General features: G+C 29.8%; 1 protein-coding gene across 50 annotated transcripts in view; it reads right to left on the reverse strand.

Moving 5' to 3' along the window:
* The window catches only part of LOC107455746 (uncharacterized), a 125849-nt gene that overhangs the window by 66785 nt on the left and 43572 nt on the right, over positions 1-15492 (reverse strand). For 34 of the 50 annotated variants that reach the window (XM_087159543.1, XM_087159535.1, XM_087159540.1 and 31 more), the window contains 7 exons: positions 15229-15423; positions 12602-12787; positions 10316-10513; positions 5374-5571; positions 3475-3672; positions 2687-2869; positions 1691-1879 (listed from right to left, as the gene is read on the reverse strand). In XM_087159543.1, coding sequence (XP_087015669.1) covers positions 1691-1879; positions 2687-2869; positions 3475-3672; positions 5374-5571; positions 10316-10513; positions 12602-12787; positions 15229-15423 — 1347 coding nt within the window. The remainder of the gene's footprint in view (positions 1-1690; positions 1880-2686; positions 2870-3474; positions 3673-5373; positions 5572-10315; positions 10514-12601; positions 12788-15228; positions 15424-15492) is intronic. The other 16 variants (XM_087159574.1, XM_087159573.1, XM_087159570.1 and 13 more) reach the window with 3 other exon arrangements.

The following is a 15492-nucleotide window of genomic DNA, read 5'->3' on the forward strand; positions in this document are numbered from 1 at the left end:
GAGGTACTATTGAACATGAATGGCATATCATGTCATCCCAAGGTTCTGTTAGTTTCACGTGCCATTACTTAAGACGTATGAAAAAGCAACTTGTATATATTTTTTAATTCCACAAAGTTTTAAAATAAAAAAAAAACTAGCTAACTATCATTTTCTTAACAAAGTCCGATATATAAATCACTTCAGATAAATCACTTGAAAACGTATCAACTGTAGCCAGACATGAATCCTATTAATACTATCCTTTAAGACTAACATTCTTTTTAATAAAATTTTCGAATTGTACATATATTAACCTGCATTTTCGAAATTAATATATTTAACAAGGAGTTCTACATGGTGGGTATTTTTTGTACTTTCCAACAAAGTCCCCCAAGGATATATTAAAATTTAAAGAAACAATTTCCACTAAATTAAAAAAGAGGAAATTCGATTCTATTTCTTACAATTGACATCATAGTACTATATACGAAAACTGCATTTGTAATGCTTCTTTTGTGTCATTATTATGAAGCAACGCTAATGATGAGGGAAAAACTTAAAGACGTTAATAATTTAATAATTTTAATTCTTTACTCGTGCCAAAAAAGAGATATAAAAAAAAATAGTTCACCCTAATATTACGTTATTCAAACTAGTAGCTACTTTTGTTATCGAAGGGGTAAGTATAGTTAGTCTATGGAAAGAAATCTCCTCACCACAAAGTCTAAGGCCGTCTGCTATTGTGGAAACAAGAAATAACGTATTTCAAAGAAAAGGAGCTTCGCTCTTCCTACTCTCTTTCTCACATCAATCCGAGTCAAAATCTGTCCTAAACATTGACACAACACCTTTACTTGAAAAAGTTAAACCATAGTCCCTGTCACTGCTCCAGACGAATGGCGAGGGGAGTTCTTTTCATAAACAGACTATAGATAAGGGATGAATAAAGGGGGTTAAGTTAATTGTATTGTGGTTTTAATATAATATAGATATGAGTTGAACTGGTGTATTAAACTGAGTGTAAGGAAGTTTGAATGACTTTCATGAAGGATATTTTTTAAGCTATTGTGGACTTAAAAGCCTAATATTTTCTTCTCGTTGCACGTTATTTTATTCATTTATTATCCCTTAGATTATAATAATTTTCTCTGTTTTCAATTAAATCCTTTATTTATTTTTACTTTACTTCTAGATTTAAATTAAGATGATCTTAGGCAATTAGAGAAATTTATCTGCACTAAACATCACAAGGTGTTTATTTCAAGAAAAATGAGCAATAACCATAAAAATTAGTTATTACTCTACTTATCAAGTATAATTGCTTACAGACAAAGGAAAAAGCTATTCATTCATTACATCCTAATATTAATAGTCTTTATACTCTCTAAAATAATCTAGCGATCGAGATTTACACGTGGCTACTCAGCCAAAAATTTGTATTAGATACTTCCAAAAATTAAACTAAAGGTCTGTGCCATCTTGAAGGGACTGCTATGACGGATTTTCTTACTCGGCATGATAATACTTACTTAAAGTATATTTGTCTGAACAATTGCGAATAGTAGTTTTAAATAATTTATCACTGTTGGCCTGTGCCAATAAGAGCGTTGCAGTCGTCTCAATTAGCAATCCACATTTTTCTTTCTGTGTTGCTCTCTCACTTCCATGCCTTCAAGGACTGGCATATGGAAGAAATGCTTTCACTTACTCTTCGGGCATTGTTCTGGTTCCACGCATTCACCGTCTTTGTTCATTACAAACCCTTCTTTGCAAAAACAACCAGGGAAGCAATCAGTGGTGCAGAAAGCTTCTAATGAGTGATGTGTCATGCAAGTTCGCTTGCATATTGGCATGCACTCGTAAAACTCTTGGTTTATATCACAGTTTGGGACGTGTTCTAGGTCGAATGGAATAAAAATGTGTGTATTTCTTACTATTAATAAAATTATAGTATGAGAATATTAAGTCACTAAAAATTTAGTTAACTATTTAAATTTTCTCATGCTAAATATACAAACAACTGTTTTAAAGATTGCATATTAGATAATTTTTTATTACTTTTATACCTTAAAAGGAAAAAAAATCATATTAATTTTAAACTGACATATTTAAATATTTTTTTCAGGAAAACGTTTTGGATTAAAATATTATTTAAACAATTAAACAAAATAAAAAGTTTAACAAAATGATTTCTGAATAAATGTTCTCCCCTTAGATGATTTTATTCGAATTTAATTAATTCTTATAATTTTATAGTTATATAAATATTATTTTCATATTTGCAATTAATATAAAATGTTCCAATTACGTTGAAAAAAGGTTAAAAAAATTTATATGACTACGAAAAAAGTTTTATGTTTCAAAAAGAATAAACAAATGTTTATAATATTCACTCTAAATACCAAAAATTGCAATATATTACGAAATGGAGAAAAAAAATAAGATTAATTTTTTTGTTGCATTCTTTTAGATTTTCACTCCATTTACTAATTGGGATTTAAAATTTATGAATTTTTTCATAAATATTATAACTTACGAACAAGCCGGATTTTCCATTTAAACGAAAATAAAATAGTTGATGTATACATTAAATATTTAAAATTTAGAGGAGAGAACACTAACGATAACTTACTACATTAATATTTTCCTCTAAAAGAATTTTAAACTTTAAACCCTAATGTATTTTTGGAATTGAAATACGTACTATTGCAATTTTCTGGTTTAATACAGTTATTTTGATAATCCCTGACGAGACCATCTTTGCAGAAACAGCCGGGTTTGCAGGGTTTTGGGCATTTTAACAGATGCTTGAAATGTACAGTCGAGCATGTCGCTTCGCAAGGGAATCCACAAGACTTAAATTCTTCTCCTTCATGTGAACAACTCTCTATAAATGAAGTAAATTCTAACCAAATATCAAACCAAAATATACTTTAAATAAAAATTGAGAAATGCTTTTTTATAAAATTTAATATCTGTGATTTACTAAATCTTGTTTTACGAAAACAACACAACACTTTCAAGAAATCTGCAGAAGATTAAATTTTGAATTGTTCCTCTAAATTTTTACGTTAAAAAGTTAAAAGCGAGTTTGCTTACGTAAAATTGCGGTGATACAGAAAAAGTGTGAGCTGCCCCGATAAAAATTGCAATATGTTTCTTAATGCACAATACCTCTGTCACTGTATAGTTATACTAAATAATAGCTCTTTTAAAACTAGTCAATAACTGAGATATGCATATCTTCCCAGTTTCACTGTAGGGTTTGTAAACTCGAAGGATAAGTAGCTTACCTTCATATTTTATTTCAAATTTATTTCTGATTTTAAAATATAGTATTAAAATAACTAATAAATAATCAGGTAGTAGAATCTGCACTAAATTATTTTATGTTTCAACAAAGCATTTAAAGGTAGTAATTCATTATTTATTCTAAAAACGTAAAAAATTAAAAGTATAAAATTAAAGAAAAAAAATATAAAACATAATCACCAGGTTTTTTGTCACATTTTTCTGGTCTAACGCATTTGCCATCTTTCCTTCTGACGAATCCCTTCTTGCATCCACATCCTTGTTTACAATAAAGAGGACATGCAACATTTTTCTGGTTATAATTTTCGCAAGTATTCTTACACGTAGGTACGCAATCGTAATATTCTTCATTTATTCCACATTTTTGAATCGGTGGAACTGGAAAATAAAATCTTATTTTAAAATACGACCTCTTCTTTAATTGTTATTTGAAACCATTAATAACTTTTGCAGCCGTATAAAGAAATTTACTTTTGAAAAAAAATCATTGCAATTTTAAATACTGTAACAATAACAACATCGTAATAATTTCAGTTTTAACTAAAAAAAGATGGTTTTATAACGACAGAAAAGTATTTAAATCTACCATTTATTGACATTGCCAGAAATAATATTACAGTTGTATTTATAAACATTATGATAAAAGTGTTGGCCAAATTAGTGTATCAAATTTAAAAAAAATAGCCAATTTGTATTTAATTGTTAAAAATAAATTGTAGATAATTTGAAACATTTGAGAAAAAGAAACTTTCAATAATCAACTAACCTAAAATTTAGAATGTTAATAGTATACTCGTATTATATTGATACATTAACATCGCAACCTATTCTTTAATATGCATAATGTTTAAAATGCATAGCATCTTAAAACTACCTATACGAGATTCGGCATAATTATCGTTATTTTTATTAATATTCATCCACTCTATAAATACCATAATCTACTCTTCTGCTTAGTTATCGGTTTTTATTAATAATCATTAACTCGATAAATACCATCATCTACTGTTCAGCTAAAATATTGTTGTTTTTATTAATATCTATTCACTCTATAAATTCAATGATCAGATTAATTACCTTGATTAGATTAATTGACTATTCGGATTAATTACCGTTGTTTTTATAAATATTCATCCCCTCTATTAATACCAATATCTGCTCTTCAGTTTAATTATTGTTGTTTTTATTAATATTCATCAACTCTATAACAATATTTCATCATTTTATGATTTACGAGGAGCATCCAGAAAGTAAGTTTCCCGAATTTTTAAAAAAAAAGAACTCACACTTTCATGATCATATTTATTGGCAACAAGTAATGTTTAAGCTTTTTTTCAACATAGACACCACCAGAATTGAGACACTTGTCGTTTCGTGGCATCAACTTTTGTATCCCTCTGTCATAGAACACAGCTGCCTGTGAATGGAACCAGCGTGGGACAGACGGCTACCGTTACCCGTTACTGTGAAACACTCCGGAAATTGTGACTTGCCATTCAGAACAAGATTCGTGGAATGTGTACTGCAGGTGTTGCGCTCCTCCATGACAATGCTTCCTCACATACGGCATGACGCACAGCAGCTGTTTTGACGGAATTTGGCTGGGAGTTGTTTGATCATCCACCCTACAGTCCTGATATTGCTCCCAGCGATTTTCACATTCTCTTGCACCTCAAGAAATTCCTATTCTCCGGTGAGCGTTTTGGCAACGATGAAGAACAGAAAACGTCTGTCACATTAACAGACGGCAGAATTTTACGACAGAGGGATACAAAAGTTGATTCCACGATACGGCAAGTTCCTCAATTCTAGTGGTGGCTATGCTGAAAAGTAGCTGAAACATTGCTGTACTTATTGCCAATAAACATGTTCCTGAAAGTGTGAGTTCTTTTCTTTTTTTTTATAAATTAGGGAAACTTACTTTCTGGATGGGCCTCGTATTTTCAGCAACTCAAGCAAAAATAAAATTTTATAATAACAGTGCACGATAACTGATTCAATTTGGATAGCGTCTAATTATGTTAATAAGTCGCAAAAGCACAGTTATTAAATCCCATAATGTTATTTAGTCACATATACCTGGAGTGTTGTCACATTTCTCAGGTGTGACACATTTTCCATCCTTTCGCTTAACAAGTCCAGCTCTGCATGCGCATCCTTTGATGCAAATACGAGGACAGATTGGGTTTTCTGCCTGGTAGTTCTCACAAGTGTTTTTACAAGTTGGTATACATTCATAATATTCTTCACCTTTTTTACATTCTTGATTTGGAAGAGCTGTGTAAAAAATTAAATGTAAAAGGTAATTAAGCAGTGCAGTGCGTATAATAGTAAAGAAAAGTAAGACACCTTAGGAAAAATATTAAAAAAATTATTTTTCATTCTGTTTTAAAATTTGACCTGATTTGATATACTATTGTTTCAAGTAATATTTATTTCAATCCATTAGTTCATTTAAAGAAAATGTAGCTTTTATAATAATAACAATAACAATAGACTTAACAATCTCTAAATATGTCCCGTATAAAAAAGTTAGGGGCACTGGCAATCTCGATCACAGATTTTAAATCTAACATGTGCGAGTTAATATCATGCATTATATTAATGTATACTGTATTGTACAGTCCGCAAAAAAAAAAAGATATCACCCTGAATAACTTTCGTTCTAATGATCGGATTTTCACGAACTAAGTGTCAATCTTAATGGTTCCGAGGGGTGACCTCAAATATGCTAATTAATTAGTGTTAATTATTAATTAAGTTACGAAATCAGACACAAAAACGCACTTTCTCTAAATAAACATATAATTTTTTTTACAATTTTGGAATCCAGACACCTGAATTAGGGGGGGTAGACAAAATTTTGAAAAAATTGGGTCACAATAAAGGTTTATATATTTGGCGATAATTCAGAAAATCGCCAAAAAATGTCGCCAACGCAAATTAATATTTTAAGGTAACCCATTGACTAATTCAAAAGAAGCAGACTTAATTTCACTAGGTTGCTAAGCAACCAATTTCTGACTGTAAAAATTTTTTTAAAATAATGCTCTGTGATTGCTCGGAGAGGTTTAATAGAAATATCTCAAAGTTAATAGAAAATATCTCAAAGTTTCTAGAATATAGACAATTTTTAAGCTAATATCTGTCCAAAAAAGCAAAATTTTTTTTATTTTAATCTCCTTTGAAAAGAAAATTTGAATCGATTTATAAATTATTTATGATTTTCTAAGTTTTTAGAATTTAAATACATGAACTTTTTATCTGATATTATTTAGATTATGTTGTTTTTGTTATAAAAATTCGAGGATTTCATACTAAAATCAAATTAACATAACTTATTATGGCTATATACAAAATTATAGGGATAATCATTTTTCCAGCTTTAATCGAGTGTTCTAGGCAAGAAAGTTTGAAGAAAAAAGAGCTTGAAAAATAAAATGTATATTGTATAGTAATTCTAATGCGCATTCACAAGGTTTTCTATAATTTACGATATTTCTTTTTTCTATAACTCAAGGAATTGCTGAATGTTTAGTGATATTTTAAAAACGCTGAAATATGTTATGTTTAAGAATAAGATATTGAAATAATATGTTGCATATTGTAAGATTCATTGTTTAAAAAATCGCTTCATTTTGCTAGATATTTAGGTTACAAGGCTTTCTTTGGATAAAGATGATTAGCAAATACCATCCTCATCTTTCGATAAATTCTGAAACTTACATTCGCAAATTCACCATAAAATGTCGCACAGCATATTCTTCAAATACGATTACAGCTACATTTACCACCAAATACTGCTACTATGATTATTTTTGTTTTCTTATATATGTTACCGGCAAAGTATGAAACGCCGGTATTGAATAGAATGTCTCGGCATTCTAAACAATGCCGGATGTTTTTAGGCAAAGTATGAAATATGAGAGGTATTACATACTTTCCCTAGGCATTCTGTAGAATGACAAATGTTATTTAGGCAAAATATGAAAAAAACATGGTGATGAGGTCATTATGTTATATTAACGATGTGCATGTTACTGTGAATGATCGAAATTGGTGGTTGTTGACTTTCACCAGTGAATGCTGACAATCACATAGTCGCTTTGGTGAATGTCCGAAATACTTATTACATCCGATTTGATATTAATTTATTCGTCGATATAATTACATTTATTCGATATTTTAATACTTACTGACGATAGATTAGAAGAAACATCAGTGTTTGGAGTATCAGGCTAATATATATCGGGCAATGGCACTGAACCTTAAAAAATTATCAGTGTAAGATATACTGGGCAAATGTATACCGGGAAGTGGCTCTTGACCTTAAAAAAACATCAGTGTCTGGTATACCAGGCAAATGTATACCGGGCAGTGGCAATTAACTAGATCTAGTATGACTAGACCTTTGGTAAATGTCCGAAATATATACTAGGTCTAGTTAAGTGCCACAGCCCGGTATACATTTGCCCGGTATATCCTACACTGTTGTTTTTTTAAGGTCAAGTGCCACTCCCCGGTATGCATTTGCCCGGTATATCCTACAATGATGTTTCTTCTAATCTGTCGTCAGTAAGGATTAAAATATTGAATAAATGTAATTATATCAGCAAATAAATTAATATCAAATCAGTTGTAGAAAATATTTCAGACAATCACCAAAGCTACTATGTAATTGTTGACATTCACTGGTGAAAGTCGACATTCTCCAGATTTCGGTCATTCACAGTAACATTCACAGACAGGTAACATTCTGTCATTCACAGACAGGTGATTAAAAAATTACTTTTAAGATTAAGACGATACATAAGATGTTGAGAAATTCGCAATGATGTGAGAGATGTTTAAAAATGTTGACTACGTATTTTAATTAATATTTATAAAAAATATATTCATGAAATTGATAAATATTTTATTCCAAATCTATTCATACGTATGCATATTATAGAAATTGTATCAGTTAATGAGAAAAAAACTAAACAATAAAAAATAATCACATTAAATAAGCAAAATCTGGTGTATAATCATATTCAATCACAAGCATGCTTTTATAAAACTCGACACTCGTTGATTAAATTGTTTTATTCAAATTTCTTTACTAAATTGCAAATAGAATTTTAGACGACTAAAAAAGAAATATCGTATTTTATAGTTTTAAAAAAATAAAAATAAAAAGTTTAGCAAACGATTATTAGCGAAAAAATATGAATGAAATTTTACGCCACTCGCGCTAAGTCAAGTTCCTCGTAAGTTTATCACATTTTAATATTAATCGCCCATTAAATCATTTCTTCATTGTCGCCAAATTATTTTTTTTTAAATGATTAATTTTAATTTTTCTCATCTTCTAATGAATAAAAACAATAGAAACTTTAGATTTTTCAATTGAAAAATATGCAGATTAAAATGGTATAAAAAAATCCCTACCTTATAATTCAAAATTTTTTCATCCTCACTTTAATTAAATAATAAAAAATAATAAATAATTATTAAAAATTATTTTTTTCATGCAATTATCTTTGGGTAAATGAGTTTTATGAGTGGGTGCAATTTTTTTTTGAATTGCTTCATTAGTTTTTAAAATATGACTGAAAACGCAAAAAGCGAAATTAACATTAAGGGGTCCAAACTTTGAATCGCTCTCCTGACCAAACTATGGGGACCACATTTCCCAGATTGCGGCTACCCCATATATTTTGAAGATAAGGAATCCAAATATGCAAAAAAACTATATATTTATTCAGAGAAAGTACGTTTTTGTGTCTGATTTGATAACTTAATTAATAGTTAGCACTAATTAATTAGCATATTTGAGGTCACCCCTCGGAACCATTAAGATTGACACTTAGTTCGTGAAAATCCGATCATTAGAACGAAAGTTATTCAGGGTGATATCTTTTTTTTTGCGGACTGTACAAGGAGCAAGAAAACGGACCACCCTGAATACCTTTTTATCTAATGATCGGATCTGCACGTTCTAGGACTCAATCTTAATGGCTCAAGGGGGTGACTACAAATATGATAATTAATTAGTGCAGAAGAAATTTTAAACTATGAAATCATGCGCAAAAACGTACTTTCTGAACATACTAAAACTTACTTTATCTGAATAAATTTTTTTGACAGATTCAGATTTCTGACCCCCAAAATATAGGGAGTAACCGCAATCTCGAAAATATGGTCCCAATAGTTTGGTCAGGAGAGTGCTCCCAAATTTGGACCCCTTAATGTCAATTTTACTTTTTGCGTATTTCTTTATATCTTTAGAACCTTTTAAGTGAATTAAAAAATTTCTGTTCACGATTGTAAAATTCGTTTATCCAAAGATAATGCCATACAAAAATAACTTTTATTAAGTATTTTTTCTATTATTTTATTTATTAATAGTCAAACAAATTTTGAAGTGAATGTACAAAACTTTTTCCGTTATCTTAAAGAATATAATTTTACATGGTAAAATACAAAATTTGAGCAGAATCTGCTCCTGAGAAATTGAATTTTAAGCATCTGAATTTTTTGAAATTCAGTTTCTCAGGAACTATTCGACCGATTTTGTTCAAATTTTGTATTTTGATGTGTAAAATTATATTCTTTAAAATGATGCAAAGAATTGTATACCTTACAATTCAAAAAATTCTTCGACCATTATTGTATGAAATAATAAATAGTTAATAAAAGTTAATTCATGCATGTAATTATCTTTGAATAAATGAATTTTATAATTAGAGGAAAAATTTTTTCCATTACATTAAATACGAATACATATAACGAAATGCGCAAAAAGTAAAATAAAATTAGCGTTAAGGGGTCCAAACTTCGGAACGCTCTCCTGACAAAACTATTGGGACCATATTTTCCAGATTACCCTATATATGTATATAGGGTATAACTCAAGCAAAAATAAAATTTTATAATAACAGTGCACAATAACTGATTCAATTTGGATAGCGTCTAATTAAGTTAATAAGTCGCAAAAGCACAGTTATTAAATCACATAATGTTATTTAGTCACATATACCTGGAGTGTTGTCACATTTCTCAGGTGTGACGCATTTTCCATCCTTTCGCTTAACAAGTCCAGCTCTGCATGCACATCCTTTGATGCAAATACGAGGACAGATTGGGTTTTCTGCCTGGTAGTTCTCACAAGTGTTTTTACAAGTTGGTATACATTCATAATATTCTTCACCTTTTTTACATTCTTGAATCGGAAGAGCTGTGTAAAAAATTAAATGTAAAAGGTAATTAAGCAGTGAAGTGCGTATAATAGTAAAGAAAAGTAAGACACCTTAGGAAAAATGTAAAAAAAATTATTTTTCATTCTGTTTTAAAATTTGACCTGATTTTAGATACTATTGTTTCAAGTAATATTTATTTCAATCCATTAGTTCATTTAAAGAAAATGTAGCTTTTACAATAATAATAATAATAATAGACTTAACAATCTCTGAATATGTCCCGAATAAAAAAGTTAGGAGCACTGGCAGTCTCGATCATAGATTTTAAATCTAATATGTGTGAGCTAATATCATGCATTATATTAATGTATACTGTATTGTACAGTGAGCAAAAAATGAACCACCCTGAATAACTTTTTATCTAATGATCGGATCTACACGTTCTAGGACTCCATCTTAATGGATCAAGGGTTCACATCAAATTTGCTAATTAATAAGTGCAGATGAAATTTTAAGTTACGAAATTTGGCGCAAAAATGTACTTTCTGAACGTGCAAAAACTTACTTTCTCTGAATACATTTTTTGACAGATTCAGATTTCTGACCCCCAAAATATAGGGAGTAACTGCAATCTGGAAAATATGGTCCCGATAGTTTGGTCAGGAGAGTGCTCCCAAATTTGGACTCCTTAATGTCAGTTTTACTTTTTGCGTATTTCGTAATATCTTTAGAACCTTTTAATTGAATTAAAAACAATTTTGCTCACAATTGTAAAATTCGTTTATCCAAAGATAATGCCGTGCAAAAATAAACTTTATTAAATAATTTTTTCTATTATTTTGCATAATAATAGACAAACAAATTTTGAATTGAATGTATAAAATTTTTTACGTCATCTTAAAGAATATAATTTTACATGGTAAAATGCAAAATTTGAGCAAAATCGGTCTAATAGCTCCTGAGAAATTGAATTTTAAACATCTGACTTTTTTGAAATTCAGTTTCTCAGGAACTATTCGACCGATTTTGTTAAAATTTTGTATTTTGGTATGTAAAATTATATTCTTTAAAATGATGCAAAGAATTGCATACCTTACAATTCAAAAAAATCTCCCACCATTATTAAATAAAATAATAACTAGTTAATAAAAGTTAATTTATTCAAGGAATTATCTTTGAATAAATGAATTTTATAATTGGAAGAAATTTTTTTTCCATTCTATTAAATACGAATACATATAACGAAATGCTGAAAAAGTAAAATGAACATTAAGGGGTCCAAACCTTGAAGCTCTCTTCTGGCCAAACTATTGGGACTATATTTTCCAGATTACCCTATATATGTATATGTATTTACCCCTATAGCTGAATCCGTCGAAAAAAAGGCATGTTTATTCAGGGAAAGTACGTTTTTGTGTCTGGTTTCATAGTTTAAAATATCGTCTGTACTTATTAATTAGCATATTTGAGGTCACCCCCTCAAACCAATAAGATTGAGTCCTAGAACGAGAAGATTCGATCTTTAGATCAAAAGTTATTCAGAGTGGTACGTTTTTTCGTGAAATTTTTCATTTGTTATTTATGGTAATGTATCAGGCAATGACGTTCTAATTTTAAAAGCATTTGGTAAACAATTTTCTGCTGTTGCTTAATTTTCTAATTTTCTTCTACGTAACCCCTCATCCTCATGACTTCATTAATTTATCACTGGTATTGGAGTAGAAAGCTGGGTTGGACTCAAAATTCTGCTTGTGACCGAAGCTCTCACAGCTAACTAGTGGCCACGTTAAGAGCCTCTCTTTCAAAGAGGGAAGGAAATTGTTCAACATCTGCTTGAGATACCTCAATCAAGAGGCTTCCGTCCAACGCATTCTGATTATAACGATGCTTGAACCTCGATTTGTAATTTATATTTTTCGAATCAACGGTTCTTGGGACCAGGTTTGACCTCGTTAGATTTTGGAGGATTAGAAACAATAACAACAATTCATTTTGAATAAAAACAAATTAGATTCAATATTACTCTAGTTTAGTTCAGAATTTAGTTACTCAAGCTTTCTACGACGTGTGATGAGTGCTACAAAGGTAAGTGGCTAAACTAAAAAAAATAATCAAGATTTTCTTACATTTTGGACACTGATCTGGCTGTACACATTCACCCTGGTCATTTCTGACTAATCCCTTTCGACAGAAACAACCTTGGACACATTGTAATGTACAAACTTGATCTTTTCCTAAATTGGAACACGTTGGAGGGCACGCAGAGCCGCATTCATTATAGACCTCGTCTTTACCGCAATTCTCTGGTGGTGCTGAGAAAACAAGTTTAAAGATTCTTTACCATAACAAAAAAAGGAACGATATATTGTCTTAGAAATATTAATAATAACACAATGAAGCTTATTGTTATTTATAATGCAATTTTCTACTCTGTTGTACAAAAATAGTAGCCTAAACATGAACACGATCATAGATTTAAATAACATTAAATGTGTTTTCAAAAAAATAATTACATTTTAATATGATGCATCAAAGATGATTTAATTTTTTGAATTAGAACAAGTTGATCGCAACAAAATAAGCTTGTTGAAAAACTAATCAAAGAAGAAAATTTTATTGTATATTTTGTCATAGTTTAAACAATGAATCTTTACTTTTGTTTGGAATTTTCTTACTGAGTCATATCGTTTCATATAGGGTGTATATTCAAAGGCAAAGGTTGATTCAGAGCTCATAGAAGGCTTACAAGTTCATAAAAAAATGCAATGAATTTGGAATCTTAATACATTTTGGTAATTTTAGACATATCTCAGCGGGAGCTAAGAACTTCTTGAAAGAATAGAATCATTGTTAAACACAGTTTGGTATTACTTGACATTCTCTTTGCGATTGGGGGGAGGGTCATCCTTTGAAATACTATGGGCCTCGACGAACGAACTCGAACGATTCTTCAACAGATACTACGTACTCGAATCATCCTATAATACGGTAAAGTTGATAAAATAGTTCTGTAGAAAAAAAAAAGATTATCTATAAAACTTGGGAACAATTTGTTTTGTATGAGATTTTTTGAACGGATTTGGGATATTTTCGCGTCACTGATTTCAAATTTGCAATTGATTTCTTTCACCAAGCTATAGTTATTTTAAAATGATTTTTTAGAAATTTTTTTAAATTTACAAACTTAAAAACGTTACATATGATTGGGATCACATAAATGTTGCGACAAACTAGGAAAGTTACGGCCCATCATGAGTATGACAATTATGTAGGAGTCCATGCCTATAAATGTCGTCATACGCCGCTAGAGGGCTTCCGTACTATGAATAATCATAATAGAAAAGCACCTATTGCCGTGTACGACAACATATCCGGGCATGGGACCTATTACAATTTTAATTCTGATGATGTGCCCTAGACTGTAAAAAAAATTCTGGTTCAAATTACGAAATAAAGTACCGGCAATTTGGGGGCATTTGTTTCGTTTACAAAAATATCGACTGTACATAACTTATGAGCAATTAACATACATTTCATCAAAAAAAGAGAAAACTTACATATTATCAAAAATTAATTATTCATTTGGCAGATTATAGCATAAAAACCTTGATAAGAGTACCAAGCAGAGCTATTGATATCTATTGAAGCTTCTATATCTAAAGTAGACAGTGAGCTGCAACATACAGGTAATCTTCTGTGATTGAATAATTAGATATTATGAAAAATCTAACTATTCCTCAAAATATATGGTAGTATAATTTTTCGTTTGCTTGTCATATATATTTTGAATTAGTAGGTTAAATTTTAAGAGTTAAAAAATAGAATATATGTCTATAGGTTTTAGGTTCTATACTGTATAAAAATGCCTTATCGATAGTTCCATGTTAAGCCTAAAAAAATAATAATAATAACAGTTTCTTTTTTTTTTCGTTGCAAGTTTTGGCTCTTAATCAATCAAAAAATATTAACGTTTCGTCTAACTACTGTAAATCTAGAAACTACTCCGTTAATACGTTTTCATTTCGAATTACAAAAATATTTTATAGATTAACATAGCATTTTCTTATCGTCTTTACATAATTAACTTATTTATGAAAAAATTATTTTTTTGTTTCAAAGATCAATTAGTTTTCAAGGGAAGAAAATCATATTTTAAATAACCGTTTCTCAATAAGGGTACCAAAACTTAAACTTCGTCCATCAAAAAATGTTATTAGAAGTTTTCTATTTATTCAATTGAATGGGATTGAATGTGTGCTTAGTCACACAAAGTACAAGTAAGATAATGTTGCTGTAAAATCTGCAATTTCATAACCGTCAAAGAATAAAATTCCACAAAAAAAAAACACTTGAAAATACACAAAAAAGTTAGTACAAAAGTAAATAAAATCGTTTCAAAGTAATAAATACTACTACAGATAATTTGAAAAACTATACTATAAATAAACAAAGTCTAAGAAAAAGAAGAAAAAAACGAAAGTTCACGAGGGTGCCTCGTGATTGAGAAATTATTGTGATGGATTTAAGTAGTATTCCAAACGTTTTGAATTTGGACTTTCAAAATGCGCTTCACCACTTTTGACTCAAACAATTATCAGAGTAATTTCAACCATTACTTTAAAAATATTTTTTTTCTTCATAAACAGAGCAATTAGTTAAATTAGTTTTTCAGTCGCGTAGCGCTAATTTATCATAAATTATTTACGGAATTTTTGAACTTTTATTTTAGTACGAATTAAATTAATTTACATACCACTAATAACTGTGCATTCCTGAGGTCGTACGCATTTTCCATCGTAGCCCTTCACAAGTCCTTCCTTACAAAAGCATCCTGGCTTGCACAATTGACTACAATAAATCTTAACTTTTGACAAAACTCTTTCGCAAGTTCTGGAACAACTAGGAACACAATCGTAAAGCTGTTCATCTGGAGCGCATTCTGACGGACCTGCAGTGTAGAAAAAATTTCAGTAGAAATATTTTATTATTTATCGCATTCTAAAGAAATCATGCACTT

Source organism: Parasteatoda tepidariorum, chromosome 3, assembly GCF_982258835.1.
Source record: "Parasteatoda tepidariorum strain Cologne lab strain chromosome 3, Ptep-v5.0, whole genome shotgun sequence".
NCBI lineage: Eukaryota > Metazoa > Arthropoda > Arachnida > Araneae > Theridiidae > Parasteatoda > Parasteatoda tepidariorum.